The following is a 20,027-nucleotide window of genomic DNA, read 5'->3' on the forward strand; positions in this document are numbered from 1 at the left end:
CCAAAACACTACACGTGTAGTGTCTCCCACCCATCCTCCTCCTCTAACCAAAAAAAAAAGGGACTCTTGTGTGGAGGGTTTGGTAAGGTAAGGTTTTGCTTTTTCTTTTTTTTTATTCTCTGTTGTCAGTTTAGAGCAGAGGGGATGGAAGCTAGGGCAGTTGCATGCTCCTCTTGCAGGATGTGGGAGGTGAGGGTCACCACTTGTGTTCCTGCTGACTTCACCTGTGAGAAGTGCACCCAACTCCAGCTCCTCACAGACCGCGTTAGGGAGCTGGAGCTGGATGAACTTCGGATCATTCAGGATGCTGAGGGGGTGATAGAGAGCAGTTATAGGGAAGTAGTGACACCGAAGTTACAGGATAAAGGTAGCTGGGTGACCGTCAGGGGAGGGAAAGTGAACAGGCGCACAGTGCAGGGATCCCCTGTGGCCGTTCCCCTCAATAATAAGTATACCGTTTTGGATACTGTTGCGGGGGACGACCTACCAGGAGAAAGCCACAGCGGCCAGGTCTCTGGCACTGAGCCTGGCTCTGTGGCTCAGAAGGGAAGGGTGGAGAATAGCAGAGCGATACTGATAGGAGATTCAATGGTTAGAGGAACAGACTGGAGATTCTGTGGTCGCGAACGAGACTCCCGGATGGTATGTTGCCTCCCGGGTGCCAGGGTCAGGGATGTCTCGGATCGAGTCTACAGGATTCTTAAGGGGGAGGGGGAGCAGCCAGAGGTCGTGGTACACATCGATACCAATGACATAGCTAGGAAAAGGGATGAGGACCTGAAAAGCGAATATAGGGAGTTAGGTTGGAAGCTAAAAGGCAGGACGAGCAGAATAGTAATCTCAGGATTGATACCGGTGCCACGTGCTAGTGAGGCTAGAAACAGAGAGCGAGTGCAGCTGAACACGTGGCTACAGAGCTGGTGTAGGAGGGAGGGCTTCAGATATGTGGATCATTGGGATACCTTCTGGGGAAGGTGGGACCTGTACAAGAAGGATGGGTTGCATCTGAACTGGAGGGGCACCAATATCCTGGGTGGGAGGTTTGCGAGAGCTCTTCGGAGGGTTTAAACTAGTTTGGCAGGGGGATGGGAACCGGAGCTACGGATCATTGGATGGGGTAGCTGTTGAACAGGCAGATACAGAGTGCAGAGAGTCTGTGAGGAAGGTTAGACAGTTGACAGGGCAAAGTTGCAGCCAGTATGATGGGTTGAAGTGTGTCTATTTTAACGCAAGAAGTATCAGGAATAAGGGTGATGAACTTAGAGCATGGATCAGTACTTGGAGCTACGATGTTGTGGCCATTACAGAGACGTGGATATCACAGGGGCAGGAATGGATGTTGGATGTTCCGGGGTTTAGATGTTTCAAAAGGAATAGGGAGGGAGGTAAAAGAGGTGGGGGAGTGGCATTGCTAATCAGGGATAATATCACAGCTGCAGAAAGGGAGGTCGTCGAGGAGGGTTTGTCTACTGAGTCAGTATGGGTGGAAGTCAGAAACAGGAAAGGAGCAGTCACTTTATTGGGAGTTTTCTATAGACCCCCCAATAGCAACAGAGACATGGAGGAACAGATTGGGAGGCAGATTTTGGAAAAGTGCAGAAGTAAAAGGGTTGTTGTCATGGGTGACTTCAACTTCCCTAATATTGATTGGAACCTCCTTAGTGCAAATAGTTTGGATGGAGCAGTTTTTGTCAGGTGTATCCAGGAAGGTTTCCTGACTCAATATGTAGATAGGCCGACTAGAGGGAGGCTATGTTGGATTTGGTGCTTGGCAACGAACCAGGCCAGGTGGCAGATCTCTCGGTGGGAGAGCATTTCGGTGATAGTGATCACAACTCCCTGACCTTTACTATAGTCATGGAGAGGGATAGGAGCAGACGGGATAGGAAAATATTTAATTGAGGGATGGGGAATTACAATGCTATTAGGCAGGAACTGGGGAGCATAAATTGTGAACAGATGTTCTCAGGGAAATACACAACAGAAATGTGGAGGTTGTTTAGGGAGCACTTGCTGCGACTGCTGGATAGGTTCGTCCCGATGAGGCAGGGAAGGGATGGTAGGGTGAAGGAACCTTGGATGACAAGAGATGTGGAACAGCTAGTCAAGAGGAAGAAGGAAGCTTACTTAAGGTTGAGGAAGCAAGGATCAGACAGGACTCTAGAGGGTTACAAGGTAGCCAGGAAGGAACTGAAGAATGGACTTAGGAGAGCTAGAAGGGGACATGAAAAAGTTTTGGCGGGTAGGATTAAGGAAAATCCCAAGGCGTTCTACACTTATGTGAGGAACAAGAGGATGGCCAGAGTAAGGGTAGGGCCGATCAGTGATAGTGGAGGGAACTTGTGCCTGGAGTCGGAGGAGGTAGGGGAGGTCCCAAATGAATACTTTGCTTCAGTATTCACTAGTGAGAGGGACCTGGACGTTTGTGAGGACAGCGTGAAACAGGCTTTGAAGATGTGACAAAACACGTTGATGAAGGAAGAGCAGTGGATGAGGTGTATGTGGATTTTAGCAAGGCGTTTGATAAGGTTCCCCATGGTAGACTCATTCAGAAAGTAAGGAGGCATGGGATACAGGGCAAGTTGGCTGTCTGGATACAGAATTGGCTGGCCCATAGAAGTCAGAGGGTGGTAGTAGATGGAAAGTATTCAGCATGGAGCTCAGTGACCAGTGGTGTTCCACAAGGATCTGTTCTGGGACCTCTGCTCTTTGTGATTTTTATAAATGACTTGGATGAGGAAGTGGAAGGCTGGGTTAGTAAGTTTGCCGATGACACGAAGGTTGCTGGAGTTGTGGATAGTGTGGAAGGCTGTTGTAGGTTGCAACGGGACATTGACAGGATGCAGAGCTGGGCTGAGAAGTGGCAGATGGAGTTCAACCTGGAAAAGTGTGAAGTGATTCATTTTGGAAGGTCGAATTTGAATGCAGAATACAGGCTTAAAGACAGGATTCTTGGTAGTGTGGAGGAACAGAGGGATCTTGGGGTCCATGTCCATAGATCGCTCAAGGTTGCCACCCAAGTTGATAGGGTTGTTAAGAAGGCGTATGGTGTGTTGGCTTTCATTAACAGGGGGATTGAGTTTAAGAGCCGCGAGGTTATGCTGCAGCTCTATAAAGCCCTGGTTCGACCACACTTGGAATATTGTGTTCAGTTCTGGTCGCCTCATTATAGGAAGGATGTGGAAGCTTCAGAGAGGGTGCAGAGGAGATTTACTAGGATGCTGCCTGGACTGGAGGGCATGTCTAACGAAGAAAGATTGAGGGAGCTAGGGCTTTTCTCATTGGAACGAAGAAAGATGAAAGGTGACTTGACAGAGGGGTACAAGATGATGAGAGGCATAGATAGAGTGGATAGTCAGAGACTTTTTCCCAGGGCGGAAAGGGCTATCACCAGGGGCCATAATTTTAAGGTGATTGGAGGAAGGTTTCGGGGAGATGTCAGAGGTACTTTACACAGAGAGTGGTGGGTGCGTGGAATGCACTGCCAGTGGTGGTAGTAGAAGCAGATACATTAGGGGCATTTAAGCTACTCTTGGATAGGTACATGGATGATAGTAGTTTGAAGGGTATGTCGGTGGTTTGATCCTGGAGTAGGTTGAAGGTTCGGGACAACATTATGGGCCGAAGGGCCTGTACTGTGCTGTACTGTTCTATGTTCTATCCCATTTGACATCTTGTGATGTTTTCTAGCTGTTGTCCAGCTTCAGACAGTGTCACCCCTCTCTCTTCCCCATCCTCCCTCAGTATTCTGGGCCTGGGGACTTTGACAATTTCAGTCCCATTAACTTTTTTATATCCCTTCCTTTTGATTATTTGTCTCCTTTAGACATTCGTCTACACCCTCCTCAGCTACTCTCCTTATTCTAATTTATTTTGGCTATCAACCTCCTTTAATACTTCAATAGCTTTCTGGATCTCTCCTTTTACTTCCCAATATATTTATCATGGTTTTTCTGCTTTATTAATAGAGGAACAGAGTACAAAAGTGAGGAAGTTATGTTGAACGTTGCAGCATTGAGTTCGATTCTGCGTGCCATATTTTAGGAAGGATGCGGTGGTGCAGCGTGCAGAAGAGATTTACTTGATTGGTACCAGAGATGAGGGACTTCAGTTACGTGGAGAGACTGGAATTATATTGAGAACAGCAGCAATTCTAGGGAACAGTAGCTCCTGTACATAAAATAGGGAATATTAGCTCCTGTATATAATATACGGAACAGTAGCTCCTGTATATAATATAGGGAACAATAGCTCCTGTATATAACATAGATAACAGTAGCTCCTGTATATAATATAGGGAACAGTAGCTCCTGTATATAACATAGATAACAGTAGCTCCTGTATATAATATAGGGAACAGTAGCTCCTGTATATAATAGGGAATATTAGCTCCTGTAGATAATATAGGGAACAGTAGCTCCTGTATGTAATATAGGGAACAATAGCTCCTGTATATAACATAGATAACAGTAGCTCCTGTATATAATATAGGGAACAGTAGCTCCTGTATATAAAATAGGGAATATTAGCTCCTGTAGATAATAGAGGGAACAGTAGCTCCTGTATATAATATAGGGAACAATAGCTCCTGTATATAATATAGGGAACAGTAGCTCCTGTATATAAAATAGGGAATATTAGCTCCTGTATATAAAATAGGGAATATTAGCTCCTGTATATAATATAGGGAACAGCACCTCCTGTATATAAAATAGGGAATATTAGCTCCTGTATGTAACATAGGGAACAGTAGCTCCTGTATATAATATAGGGAACAGTAGCTCCTGTATATAATATAGGGAATATTAGCTCCTGTATATAATATAGGGAACAGTAGCTCCTGTATATAATATAGGGAATATTAGCTCCTGTATATAATATAGGGAACAGCAGCTCCTATATATAATATAGGGAACAGTAGCTCCTGTATATAAAATAGGGAATATTAGCTCCTGTAGATAATAGAGGGAACAGTAGCTCCTGTATATAATATAGGGAACAATAGCTCCTGTATATAATATAGGGAACAGTAGCTCCTGTATATAAAATAGGGAATATTAGCTCCTGTATATAAAATAGGGAATATTAGCTCCTGTATATAATATAGGGAACAGCACCTCCTGTATATAAAATAGGGAATATTAGCTCCTGTATGTAACATAGGGAACAGTAGCTCCTGTATATAATATAGGGAACAGTAGCTCCTGTATATAATATAGGGAATATTAGCTCCTGTATATAATATAGGGAACAGTAGCTCCTGTATATAATATAGGGAATATTAGCTCCTGTATATAATATAGGGAACAGCAGCTCCTATATATAATATAGGGAACAATAGCTCCTGTATATAATATAGGGAACAGTAGCTCCTGTATATCATATTGGGAACAGTATCTCCTGTATATAATACAGGGAATATTAGCTCCTGTATATAATATAGGGAACAGTAGCTCATGTATATAATATAGGAAATATTAGCTCCTGTATATAATATAGGGAACAGTAGCTCCTGTATATGATATAGGGAATATTAGCTCCTGTATATAATGTAGGGAATATTAGCTCCTGTATATAATATAGGGAACAGTAGCTCCTGTATATAATATAGGGAATATTAGCTCCTGTATATAATATAGGGAACAGTAGCTCCTGTATATAATATAGGGAATATTAGCTCCTGTATATAAAAAAGGGAACAGTAGCTCCTGTATATAGTATAGGGAACAGTAGCTCCTGTATATAATATAGGGAACATTAGCTCCTGTATATAATATATGGAACAGTATCTCCTGTATATAATATAGGGAACAGTAGCTCCTGTATATAATATAGGGAATATTAGCTCCTGTATATAATATCGGGAACATTAGCTCCTGTATATAGTATAGGGAACAGTAGCTCCTGTATATAATATAGGGAACATTAGCTCCTGTATATAATATAGGGAACAGTATCTCCTGTATATAATATAGGGAACAGTAGCTCTAGTATATAATATAGGGAACAGTAGCTCCTGTATATAATATAGGGAATATTAGCTCCTGTATATAATATCGGGAACATTAGCTCCTGCATATAATATAGGGAACAGTAGCTCCTGTATATAATATAGGGAATATTAGCTCCTGTATATAATATAGGGAACAGTAGCTCCTGTATACAATATAGGGAATATTAGCTCCTGTATATAATATAGGGAACAGTAGCTCCTGTATATAATATAGGGAACAGTAGCTCCTGTATATAATAGAGGGAATATTAGCTCCTGTATATAATATAGGGAACAGTAGCTCCTGTATATAATATAGGGAATATTAGCTACTGTATATAATCTAGGGAACAGTAGCTCCTGTATATAATATAGGGAACAGTAGCTCCTGCATATAATATAGGGAATATTAGCTCCTGTATATAATATAGGGAACAGTAGCTCCTGTATATAACATAGGGAATATTAGCTCCTGTATATAATATAGGGAACAGTAGCTCCTGTATATAATATAGGGAATATTAGCTCCTGTATATAATATAGGGAACAGTAGCTCCTGTATATAATATCGGGAACATTAGCTCCTGCATATAATATAGGGAACAGTAGCTCCTGTATCTAATATAGGGAACAGTAGCTCCTGTATATAATATAGGGAACAGTAGCTCCTGTATACAATATAGGGAATATTAGCTCCTGTATATAATATAGGGAACAGTAGCTCCTGTATATAATATAGGGAACAATAGATCCTGTATATAATATAGGGAACATTAGCTCCTGTATATAATATAGGGAACAGTAGCTCCTGTATATAATATAGGGAACATTAGCTCCTGTATATAATAGAGGGAACAGTAGCTCCTGTATTTAATATAGGGAACATTAGCTCCTGTATACAATATAGGGAACAGTCGCTCCTGTATATAATATAGGGAATATTAGCTCCTGTATATAATATAGGGAACAGTAGCTCCTGTATATAATATCGGGAATATTAGCTCCTGTATATAATATAGGGAACAGTAGCTCCTGTATCTAATATGGGGAACAGTAGCTCCTATATATAATATCGGGAATATTGGCTCCTGTATATAATATAGGGAACAGTAGCTCCTGCATATAATATAGGGAATATTAGCTCCGGTATATAATATAGGGAACAGTAGCTCCTGTATTTAATATAGGGAACAGTAGCTCCTGTATATAATATAGGGAACAATAGCTCCCGTATATAATATAGGGATCAGTAGCTCCTGTATATAATATAGTGAATATTAGCTCCTGTATATAATATAGGGAACAGTAGCTCCTGTATATAGTATAGGGAACAGTAGCTCCTGTATATAATACAGGGAATATTAGCTCCTTTATATAATATAGGGAACAGTATCTCCTGTATATAATATAGGGAACAGTAGCTCCTGTATATAATATAGGGAATATTAGCTGTTGTATATAATATAGGGAACAGTAGCTCCTGTATATAATATAGGGAACAGTATCTCCTGTATATAATATAGGGAATATTAGCTCCTGTATATAATATAGGGAACATTAGCTCCTGTATATAATATAGGGAACAGTAGCTCCTGTATCTAATGTAGGGAACAGTAGCTCCTGTAGATAATATAGGGAACAGTAGCTCCTGTATATAATATAGGGAATATTAGCTCCTGTATATAATATAGGGAACAGTAGCTCCTGTATATAATATAGGGAATATTAGCTCCTGTATATAATATAGGGAACAGTAGCTCCAGTATCTAATGTAGGGAACAGTAGCTCCTGTATATAATATAGGGAACAGTAGCTCCTGTAGATAATATAGGGAATATTAGCTCCTGTATATAATATAGGGAACAGTAGCTCCTGTATATAATATAGGGAATATTAGCTCCTGTATATAATATAGGGAACAGTAGCTGCTGTAGATAATATAGGGAACATTAGCTCCTGTATATAATATATGGAACAGTAGCTCCTGTATATAATATAGGGAACAGTAGCTCCTGTATATAGTATAGGGAACAGTAGCTCCTGTATATAATATAGGGAACATTGGCTCCTGTATATAATATAGGGAACAGTAGCTCCTGTATATAATATATGGAACAGTAGCTCCTGTATATAATATAGGGAACAGTAGCTCCTGTATATAATATAGGGAATATTAGCTCCTGTATATAATATAGGGAACAGTAGCTCCTGTATATAATATAGGGAATATTAGCTCCTGTATTTAATATAGGGAACAGTAGCTCCTGTATATAATATAGGGAACAGCAGCTCCTGTATATAATATCGGGAACATTAGCTCCTGCATATAATATAGGGAACAGTAGCTCCTGTATCTAATATAGGGAACAGTAGCTCCTATATATAATATCGGGAATATTGGCTCCTGTATATAATATAGGGAACAGTAGCTCCTGCATATAATATAGGGAATATTAGCTCCGGTATATAATATAGGGAACAGTAGCTCCTGTATCTAATATAGGGAACAGTAGCTCCTGTATATAATATAGGGAACAATAGCTCCCGTATATAATATAGGGATCAGTAGCTCCTGTATATAATATAGTGAATATTAGCTCCTGTATATAATATAGGGAACAGTAGCTCCTGTATATAGTATAGGGAACAGTAGCTCCTGTATATAATATAGGGAATATTAGCTCCTTTATATAATATAGGGAACAGTATCTCCTGTATATAATATAGGGAACAGTAGCTCCTGTATATAATATAGGGAATGTTAGCTGTTGTATATAATATAGGGAACAGTAGCTCCTGTATATAATATAGGGAACAGTATCTCCTGTATATAATATAGGGAATATTAGCTCCTGTATATAATATAGGGAACATTAGCTCCTGTATATAATATAGGGAACAGTAGCTCCTGTATCTAATGTAGGGAACAGTAGCTCCTGTATATAATAGAGGGAACAGTAGCTCCTGTATATAGTATAGGGAACAGTAGCTCCTGTATATAATATAGGGAACATTGGCTCCTGTATATAATATAGGGAACAGTAGCTCCTGTATATAATATATGGAACAGTAGCTCCTGTATATAATATAGGGAACAGTAGCTCCTGTATATAATATAGGGAATATTAGCTCCTGTATATAATATAGGGAACAGTAGCTCCTGTATATAATATAGGGAATATTAGCTGTTGTATATAATATAGGGAACAGTAGCTCCTGTATATAATATAGGGAACAGTATCTCCTGTATATAATATAGGGAATATTAGCTCCTGTATATAATATAGGGAACATTAGCTCCTGCATATAATATAGGGAACAGTAGCTCCTGTATCTAATATAGGGAACAGTAGCTCCTATATATAATATCGGGAATATTAGCTCCTGTATATAATATAGGGAACAGTAGCTCCTGTATATAGTATAGGGAACAGTAGCTCCTGTATATAATATAGGGAATATTAGCTCCTTTATATAATATAGGGAACAGTATCTCCTGTATATAATATAGGGAACAGTAGCTCCTGTATATAACATAGGGAATATTAGCTGTTGTATATAATATAGGGAACAGTAGCTCCTGTATATAATATAGGGAACAGTATCTCCTGTATATAATATAGGGAATATTAGCTCCTGTATATAATATAGGGAACATTAGCTCCTGTATATAATATAGGGAACAGTAGCTCCTGTATCTAATGTAGGGAACAGTAGCTCCTGTATATAATATAGGGAATATTAGCTCCTGTATATAATATAGGGAACAGTAGCTCCTGTATATAATATAGGGAATATTAGCTCCTGTATATAATATAGGGAACAGTAGCTCCTGTAGATAATATAGGGAATATTAGCTCCTGTATATAATATAGGGAACAGTAGCTCCAGTATCTAATGTAGGGAACAGTAGCTCCTGTATATAATATAGGGAACAGTAGCTCCTGTAGATAATATAGGGAATATTAGCTCCTGTATATAATATAGGGAACAATAGCTCCTGTATATAATATAGGGAATATTAGCTCCTGTATATAATATAGGGAACAGTAGCTGCTGTAGATAATATAGGGAACATTAGCTCCTGTATATAATATAGGGAACAGTAGCTCCTGTATATAGTATAGGGAACAGTAGCTCCTGTATATAATATAGGGAACATTGGCTCCTGTATATAATATAGGGAACAGTAGCTCCTGTATATAATATATGGAACAGTAGCTCCTGTATATAACATAGGGAACAGTAGCTCCTGTATATAATATAGGGAATATTAGCTCCTGTATATAATATAGGGAACAGTAGCTCCTGTATATAATATAGGGAATATTAGCTCCTGTATATAATATAGGGAACAGTAGCTCCTGTATATAATATAGGGAACAGCAGCTCCTGTATATAATATCGGGAACATTAGCTCCTGCATATAATATAGGGAACAGTAGCTCCTGTATCTAATATAGGGAACAGTAGCTCCTATATATAATATCGGGAATATTGGCTCCTGTATATAATATAGGGAACAGTAGCTCCTGCATATAATATAGGGAATATTAGCTCCGGTATATAATATAGGGAACAGTAGCTCCTGTATCTAATATAGGGAACAGTAGCTCCTGTATATAATATAGGGAACAATAGCTCCCGTATATAATATAGGGATCAGTAGCTCCTGTATATAATATAGTGAATATTAGCTCCTGTGTATAATATAGGGAACAGTAGCTCCTGTATATAGTATAGGGAACAGTAGCTCCTGTATATAATATAGGGAATATTAGCTCCTTTATATAATATAGGGAACAGTATCTCCTGTATATAATATAGGGAACAGTAGCTCCTGTATATAATATAGGGAATATTAGCTGTTGTATATAATATAGGGAACAGTAGCTCCTGTATATAATATAGGGAACAGTATCTCCTGTATATAATATAGGGAATATTAGCTCCTGTATATAATATAGGGAACAGTAGCTCCTGTATATAATATAGGGAATATTAGCTCCTGTTTGTAATATAGGGAACAGTAGCTCCTGTATATAATATAGGGAATATTAGCTCCTGTATATAATATAGGGAACAGTAGCTCCTGTATATAATATCGGGAACATTTGCTCCTGCATATAATATATGGAACAGTAGGTCCTGTATCTAATATAGGGAACAGTAGCTCCTGTATATAATATAGGGAATATTAGCTCCTGTATATAATATAGGGAACAGTAGCTCCTGTATATAGTATAGGGAACAGTAGCTCCTGCATATAATACAGGGAACAGTAGCTCCTGTATATAATATAGGGAATATTAGCTCCTGTATATAATATAGGGAACAGTAGCTCCTGTATTTAGTATAGGGAACAGTAGCTCCTGTATATAATATAGGGAACATTAGCTCCTGTATATAATACAGGGAACAGTATCTCCTGTATATAATATAGGGAACAGTAGCTCCTGTATATAATATAGGGAATATTAGCTCCTGTATATAATATAGGGAACAGTAGCTCCTGTATACGATATAGGGAATATTAGCTCCTGTATATAATGTAGGGAATATTAGCTCCTGTATATAATATAGGGAACAGTATCTCCTGTATATAATATAGGGAATATTAGCTCCTGTATATAATATAGGGAACAGTAGCTCCTGTATATAATATAGGGAGCAGTATCTCCTGTATATAATATAGGGAATATTAGCTCCTGTATATAATATAGGGAACAGTAGCTCCTGTATATAATATAGGGAATATTAGCTCCTGTATATAATATAGGGAACAGTAGCTCCTGTATATAATATAGGGAATATTAGCTCCTGTATATAATATAGGGAACAGTAGCTCCTGTATATAATATCGGGAACATTAGCTCCTGCATATAATATAGGGAACAGTAGCTCCTGTATCTAATATTGGGAACAGTAGCTCCTGTATATAATATAGGGAATATTAGCTCCTGTATATAATATAGGGAACAGTAGCTCCTGTATACAATATAGGGAATATTAGCTCCTGTATATAATATAGGGAACAGTAGCTCCTGGATATAATATAGGGAACAGTAGCTCCTGTATATAATAGAGGGAACAGTAGCTCCTGTATATAATATAGGGAACAATAGCTCCTGTATATAATATAGGGAACAGTAGCTCCTGTATATAATATAGGGAATATTAGCTCCTGTATATAATATAGGGAACAGTAGCTCCTGTATGTAATATAGGGATTATTAGCTCCTGTATCTAATATAGGGAACAGTAGCTCCTGTATATAATATAGGGAATATTAGCTCCTGTATATAATATAGGGAACAGTAGCTCCTGTATATAATATAGGGAATATTAGCTCCTGTATATAATATAGGGAACAGTAGCTCCTGGATATAATATCGGGAACATTAGCTCCTGCATATAATATAGGGAACAGTAGCTCCTGTATCTAATATAGGGAACAGTAGCTCCTGTATATAATATAGGGAATATTAGCTCCTGTATATAGTATAGGGAACAGTAGCTCCTGTATACAATATAGGGAATATTAGCTCCTGTATATAATATAGGGAACAGTAGCTCCTGTATATAATATAGGGAATATTAGCTCCTGTATATAATATAGGGAACATTAGCTCCTGTGTATAATATATGGAACAGTAGCTCCTGTATATAATATAGGGAACATTAGCTCCTGTATATAATAGAGGGAATAGTAGCTCCTGTATTTAATATAGGGAACATTAGCTCCTGTATATAATATAGGGAATATTAGCTCCTGTATATAATATAGGGAACAGTAGCTCCTGTATATAATATAGGGAACATTAGCTCCTGTATATAATAGAGGGACCAGTAGCTCCTGTATTTAATATAGGGAACATTAGCTCCTGTATATAATATAGGGAACAGTCGCTCCTGTATATAATATAGGGAATATTAGCTCCTGTATATAATATAGGGAACAGTAGCTCCTGTATATAAAATAGGGAACAGTAGCTTCTGTATATAATATAGGGAACAGTAGCTCCTGTATATAAAATAGGGAACAGTAGCTCCTGTATATAATATAGGGAATATTAGCTCCTGTAGATAATATAGGGAACAGTAGCTCCTGTATATAATATAGGGAACAATAGCTCCTGTATATAATATAGGGAACAGTAGCTCCTGTATATAAAATAGGGAACAGTAGCTCCTGTATATAATATAGGGAATATTAGCTCCTGTATATAATATAGGGAACATTAGCTCCTGTATATAATATAGGGAACAGTAGCTCCTGTATATAATGTAGGGAATATTAGCTCCTGTATATAATATAAGTAACAGTAGCTCCTGTACATAATATAGGGAACAGTAGCTCCTGTATATAATATAGGGAATATTAGCTCCTGTATATAATATAGGGAACAATAGCACCTGTATATAATAGAGGGAATATTAGCTCCTGTATATAATATAGGGAACAGTAGCTCCTGTATATAATATAGGGAATATTAGCTCCTGTATATAATATAGGGAACAGTAGCTCCTGTATATAATATAGGGAACATTAGCTCCTGCATATAATATAGGGAACAGTAGCTCCTGTATCTAATATAGGGAACAGTAGCTCCTGTATATAATATAGGGAATATTAGCTCCTGTATATAATATAGGGAACAGTAGCTCCTGTATACAATATAGGGAATATTAGCTCCTGTATATAATGTCGGGAACAGTAGCTCCTGTATATAATATAGGGAATATTAGCTCCTGTATATAATATAGGGAACAGTAGCTCCTGTATAAAATATAGGGAACAATAGCTCCTGTATATAATATAGGGAACAGTAGCTCCTGTATATAATATAGGGAATATTAGCTCCTGTATATAATATAGGGAACAGTAGCTCCTGTATGTAATATAGGGATTATTAGCTCCTGTATCTAATATAGGGAACAGTAGCTCCTGTATATAATATAGGGAATATTAGCTCCTGTATATAATATAGGGAACAGTAGCTCCTGTATATAATATAGGGAATATTAGCTCCTGTATATAATATAGGGAACAGTAGCTCCTGGATATATTATCGGGAACATTAGCTCCTGCATATAATATAGGGAACAGTAGCTCCTGTATCTAATATAGGGAACAGTAGCTCCTGTATATAATATCGGGAATATTAGCTCCTGTATATAATATAGGGAACAGTAGCTCCTGTATACAATATAGGGAATATTAGCTCCTGTATATAATATAGGGAACAGTAGCTCCTGTATATAATATAGGGAATATTAGCTCCTGTATATAATATAGGGAACATTAGCTCCTGTATATAATATAGGGAACAGTAGCTCCTGTATATAATATAGGGAACATTAGCTCCTGTATATAATAGAGGGAATAGTAGCTCCTGTATTTAATATAGGGAACATTAGCTCCTGTATATAATATAGGGAATATTAGCTCCTGTATATAATATAGGGAACAGTAGCTCCTGTATATAATATAGGGAACATTAGCTCCTATATATAATAGAGGGAACAGTAGCTCCTGTATTTAATATAGGGAACATTAGCTCCTGTATATAATATAGGGAACAGTCGCTCCTGTATATAATATAGGGAATATTAGCTCCTGTATATAATATAGGGAACAGTAGCTCCTGTATATAATATCGGGAAATTTAGCTCCTGTATATAATATAGGGAATATTAGCTCCTGTATATAATATAGGGAACAGTAGCTCCTGTATATAATATAGGGAATATTAGCTCCTGTATATAATATAGGCAATATTAGCTCCTGTATATAATATAGGGAACAGTAGCTCCTGTATATAATATAGGGAATATTAGCTCCTGTATATAATATAGGGAACAGTAGCTCCTGTATATAATATAGGGAATATTAGCTCCTGTATATAATATAGGGAACAGTAGCTCCTGTATATAATATAGGGAACAATAGCTCCTGTATATAATATAGGGAATATTAGCTCCTGTATATGATATAGGGAACAGTAGCTCCTGTATATAATTAGGGAACAATAGCTCCTGTATATAATATAGGGAACAGTAGCTCCTGTATATAAAATAGGGAACAGTAGCTCCTGTATATAATATAGGGAATATTAGCTCCTGTAGATAATATAGGGAACAGTAGCTCCTGTATATATACGGAACAATAGCTCCTGTATATAATATAGGGAACAGTAGCTCCTGTATATAAAATAGGGAACAGTAGCTCCTGTATATAATATAGGGAATATTAGCTCCTGTATATAATATAGGGAACAGTAGCTCCTGTATATAATATAGGGAATATTAGCTCCTGTATATAATATAGGGAACAGTAGCTCCTGTATATAATATCGGGAATATTAGCTCCTGTATATAATATAGGGAACAGTAGCTCCTGTATTTAATATAGGGAACATTAGCTCCTGTATATAATATAGGGAACAGTAGCTCCTGTATATAATATAGGGAATATTAGCTCCTGTATATAATATAGGGAATATTAGCTAAATTGTGGCGAGTCGAAGAGACTTAGTAGTTGGCAGGAAAAAAGACAGAGGCGCAAGGGGAGAGCCAACTGTGCAACAGCCCCGACAAACAAATTTCTCTGCAGCACCTGTGGAAGAGCCTGTCACTCCTGAATTGGCCTTTATAGCCACTCCAGGCGCTGCTTCACAAACCACTGACCACCTCCAGACGCGTATCCATTGTCTCTCGAGATAAGGAGGCCCAAAAGAAGCTTCTGTATATAATATAGGGAACAGTAGCTCCTGTATATAATATAGTGAATATTAGTATATTATAGAGAATATTAGCTCCTGTGTACATTATAGAGTGTAACAACCATACCTGCCCTGAAGGAATAATTTCTGCTGCTCCAAAAACCATTTGTTGAAGCTTGTCAGGTATTCTTCGTTCGCAGACCATGTTGTAATTTGGTAACTGTTGTTTCTCCCAGCATAGTTAAAGCCTGTTACAATTAGAAAATGTACAGTGTCCTTAAAAGCAGAAATCTAACAACAGGTAAAGATGAGTGCAGGTACCATCGGGTAAAGGCCTGCTCGGGTCTGCAAAAAAAACCCTGACCCAAGCCCAACAGAACCACATCCGACCTGCCCGAGTCCTTCCATTTTTTCCTGTGCCTGACCCGACCCGACCCGACCATCGGTTAACTTACCTTCCGTTTTTCACTTTGTTGCTGATCTGCACAAGCTTAAAATAACTGTAACTAAATCACCTTTCTAGTCCAAAAATTAAATTAGCATTGGAAACACTTACCTGTGATAGAGCGTGTCCGACCCAGCCCAACCCGAGCCTAAATGTCGGACCCGGAAGTGCAACCCGACCCGACCCGAACCCGACACATGTCGTCGGGCCACGTTGGGTTCGGGTCGGGTAGCAGACCTTTACCACCGGGAGCCCCTGGTACTCTCCCTTGGGTTAGAGGAGCCTTCCCCCAGCAAAATGTCTATCAGACCGAGGTCATTTCACCTCTGTGCATAGATGTGATGAGATGGATACCAATGGAAGACCACAGGGCACCTATCAGGCAGCCTGACACAACTGGCCTCTGCCTCTGAGTACACCAGAGAATCCCCATTGGAAAACCCAATGGTGAATAGAGGGCAATAAATAAATAGCATTGAAGCTGAAGTGCCGGCAGAGAAAAAGAAAACAGATCGAGAAGGGACCATGGGATCCACGGCAAGTAACAAGTTGGATCCAAAATTGGCTCAGTGGCAGGAAGCAAAGGGTTGTGGTCGACGGGTGTTTTTGTGACTGGAAGACTGTTTCCAGTGGGTTCCGCAGGGGTCAGTACTGTGTCCTTTGCTTTTTGTGACATATATCAATGAATTAGACTTAAATGTAGCAGGCCTGTTTAATAAGTTTGCAAATGATAGAAAAATTGGTCATGTGGTTGATAACGGGGAGGACAGCCGTAGACTGCAGGAAGATATCAATGGACTGTTCAGGTGGACATTAAAATGGCAAATGGTATTCAATCTGCAGAGATATGTGGAATTGCCCTTGAGGAGGACAAACAAGGCAAGGGGAATATACAATAAATGACAGGATACTGAAAAGTGGAGAAGAACAGGAGGACCTTGGAGTGCATTGTCCACAGATCCCTGAAGGTAGGACAGGTAGATAAAGTTTGTTAAGGCATATGGGATACTTTCCTTTATTCGCCGAATATAGGAGGTTATGCTAGAACTGTATAAAACACTGGTTAGGCCACAGATAGGGTACAACATATAGTTCTTGCATCACATTACTGGAAGGATGTGATCATACTAGAGAGGGGACAGAGGAGATTTATGAGGCTGTTGCCAGGAATGGAGAATTTTAGCTATGAAGAAAGATTGGATAGGCTCGGGTTGTTCTCCATGGCACACAGGAGGCCGAAGGGAGATTTAATTGAAGTGTATAAAATTATGAAGGGCATAGAGTGGATAGGAAGGACCTATTTCTGTCAGCAGAGACGTCATAACCAGAGGGTATAGATTTAAAGCAATTGACAAAGGGATTGGAAGGGAGTTGAGGAGAAATTATTTCCCCAAAGGGCTCCGAGGGTCTGGAACTCACTGCCTGAAAGGGTGATAGAGGCAGAAACACTCATCACATTTAAAAATACTTGAATAGGCACTTGAGTGCTGTAACCTACAGGGCTACAGACCGAGAGCTGGAAAGTACAATTAGGCTGGCTAGCTCTTTTTGACTGGCACAGACACGATAGGCTGAATGGCCTCTTTCTGTGCCTTAAATATTCTATGAAAAGAACTCAAAACCTTGACCTTTAGCCCACTGAAGGTCCACTGTTACGGCCAAGGTGAGGAGGGGTCACAGTCGCCCCACTTGCCCTTCCCCTTACTTGACTGCAACAGGGTTTATAACTTTTGTAAACAGTGGTTGTGCTCACCACCTCAGTGAGTGTTTTACCTTTAACATGATCATGAAAGAATCAATCGGGCAGGTTTTCTTGAGTTTAAAGCTTGTGTTTTATGGGCGGCACAGTGGCGCAGTGGTTTGCACCGCAGCCTCACAGCTCCAGCGATCCGGGTTCAGTTCTGGGTACTGCCTGTGTGGAGTTTGCAAGTTCGCCCTGTGTCTGCGTGAGTTTTCGCTGGGTGCTCCGGTTTCCTCCCACAGCCAAAGACTTGCAGGTTGATAGGTAAATTGGCCATTATAAATTGCCCCTAGTGTAGGTAGGTGGTAGGGGAATATAGGAACAGGTGAGGATGCGGTAGGAATATGGGATTAGTGTAGGATTAGTATAAATGGGTGGTTAATGGTCGGCACAGACTCGGAGGGCCGAAGGGCCTGTTTCAGTGCTGTATCTCTAAATCAAAAATAAATCGAAATCAGACAGATGTTAAACTAACTAGTCTGTAGTTTCCTGCTTTCTGTCTCCCTTTTGAATAAAGGAGTTACATTCGCTATTTTCCAATCTAAAGGAACCTTCACCAAATCTAGAGAATTTTGGAAAATCAAAACCAATGCATCAACTCCTTCAGTAGCCACTTCTTTTAACACCCTGGGATGAAGTCCATCAGGAGCCGGGGACTTGTCAGCCCGCAGCTCTAACAGTTTACTCAGTACCACTTCCCTGGTGATTGTAATTTTCTTGAGTTCCTCCCTCTCTTCCATTTCCTGATTTGTAGCTATTTCTGGGATGTTACTTGTATTCTCTATAGTGAAGACTGATGCAAAATACCTGTTCAATTCATCTGCCATCTCCTTTTTTTATCTTACCAATTCCCCAGACTCACTTTTTATAGGACCAACGCTCACTTTGTTAACTTCTTGGATAGCATGTATCGAGAGGTGGTCATCCCGCAGGCTCAGACTCCACAGGCAGGAAAGGAATGGGTGACCACTAGGCAGAGCAAGAGGACGAGGGAGGCAATGCAGGAATCTCCTGTGGCTATTCCCCTGCAAAATAGATATACTGCTTTGGATACTGTTGGGGGGAATGGCCTCTCAGGGGAAAGCAGCAACAGCCCAATTCGTTGCACCATGGTTGGCTCTGCTGCACAGGGGAGGAGTAAAAAGTGTGGGAATGCAATAGTTATAGGGGATTCAATTGTAAGGGGAATAGATAGGCATTTCTGTGGCCGCAAACGAGACTCCAGGATGGTATGTTGCCTCCCTGGTGCTAGGGTCAAGGATGTCTCAGAGCGGTTACAGGACATCCTGAAGGGGGAGGGTGAACAGCCAGCGGTCGTGGTACACATTGGTACAAATGACGTAGGTAAAAAAAAGGATGAGGTCCTAAAAGCAGAATATAGGGAGTAAGGAAGTAAGTTGAAAAATAGGACCTCAAAGGTAGTGATCTCAGGATTACGACCAGTGCCACGTGTTAGTCAGAGTAGAAATAGCAGGATATATCGGATAAATATGTAGCTGAAGAGATGATGTGAGGGGGAGGGTTTTAGATTCCTGGGACATTGGGACCGGTTCAGGGGGAGGTGGGACCAGTACAAACTGGATGGGTTAGACCTGGACAGGACCGGGACTGATGTCCTCGGGGGAGTATTTGCGAGAGTGGTTGGGGAGGGTTTAAACTAAAATGGCAGGAGGATGGGAACCTTTGCAAGGAGTCAGAGGAGGGGAGATCAAAGACAAGAACAAAAGACAATAAGGGGAATAAGAAAAGTGATAGGCAGAGAAATCAAGGGCCAGAATCAAACAGGGACACAGTGAAAAATAGTGGGAAGGGGACAAGCAATGTTAAAAAGACAGGCCTTAAGGCTTTGTGCCTTAACGTGTGGAGCATTCGCAATAAAGTGGATGAATTAATTGCGCAAATAGATGTAAACAGGTATGATATAGTCGGGATTACGGAGACATGGGTGCAAGGTGACCAGGGATGGGAAATGAACATCCAGGGATATTCAGTATTTAGGAAGGACAGACAAAAAGTAAAAGGTGGTGGAGTTGCATTGCTGGTTAAAGAGGAAATTAACGCAATAGTGAGGAAAGATATTAGCTCTGACGATGTGGAATCTGTATGGATAGAGCTGAGAAACAC

At 39.5% G+C, this 20,027-nt stretch overlaps 1 protein-coding gene across 2 annotated transcripts in view; it reads right to left on the reverse strand.

The window, feature by feature from the left end:
- The window catches only part of LOC137368873 (UDP-glucuronosyltransferase 3A1-like), a 126,959-nt gene that overhangs the window by 42,519 nt on the left and 64,413 nt on the right, over positions 1-20,027 (reverse strand). For both annotated transcript variants that reach the window (XM_068029097.1, XM_068029098.1), the window contains exon 4: positions 15,845-15,965. In XM_068029097.1, the coding sequence (XP_067885198.1) occupies positions 15,845-15,965 (121 nt within the window). The remainder of the gene's footprint in view (positions 1-15,844; positions 15,966-20,027) is intronic.

Source organism: Heterodontus francisci, chromosome 4, assembly GCF_036365525.1.
Source record: "Heterodontus francisci isolate sHetFra1 chromosome 4, sHetFra1.hap1, whole genome shotgun sequence".
Lineage (NCBI taxonomy): Eukaryota > Metazoa > Chordata > Chondrichthyes > Heterodontiformes > Heterodontidae > Heterodontus > Heterodontus francisci.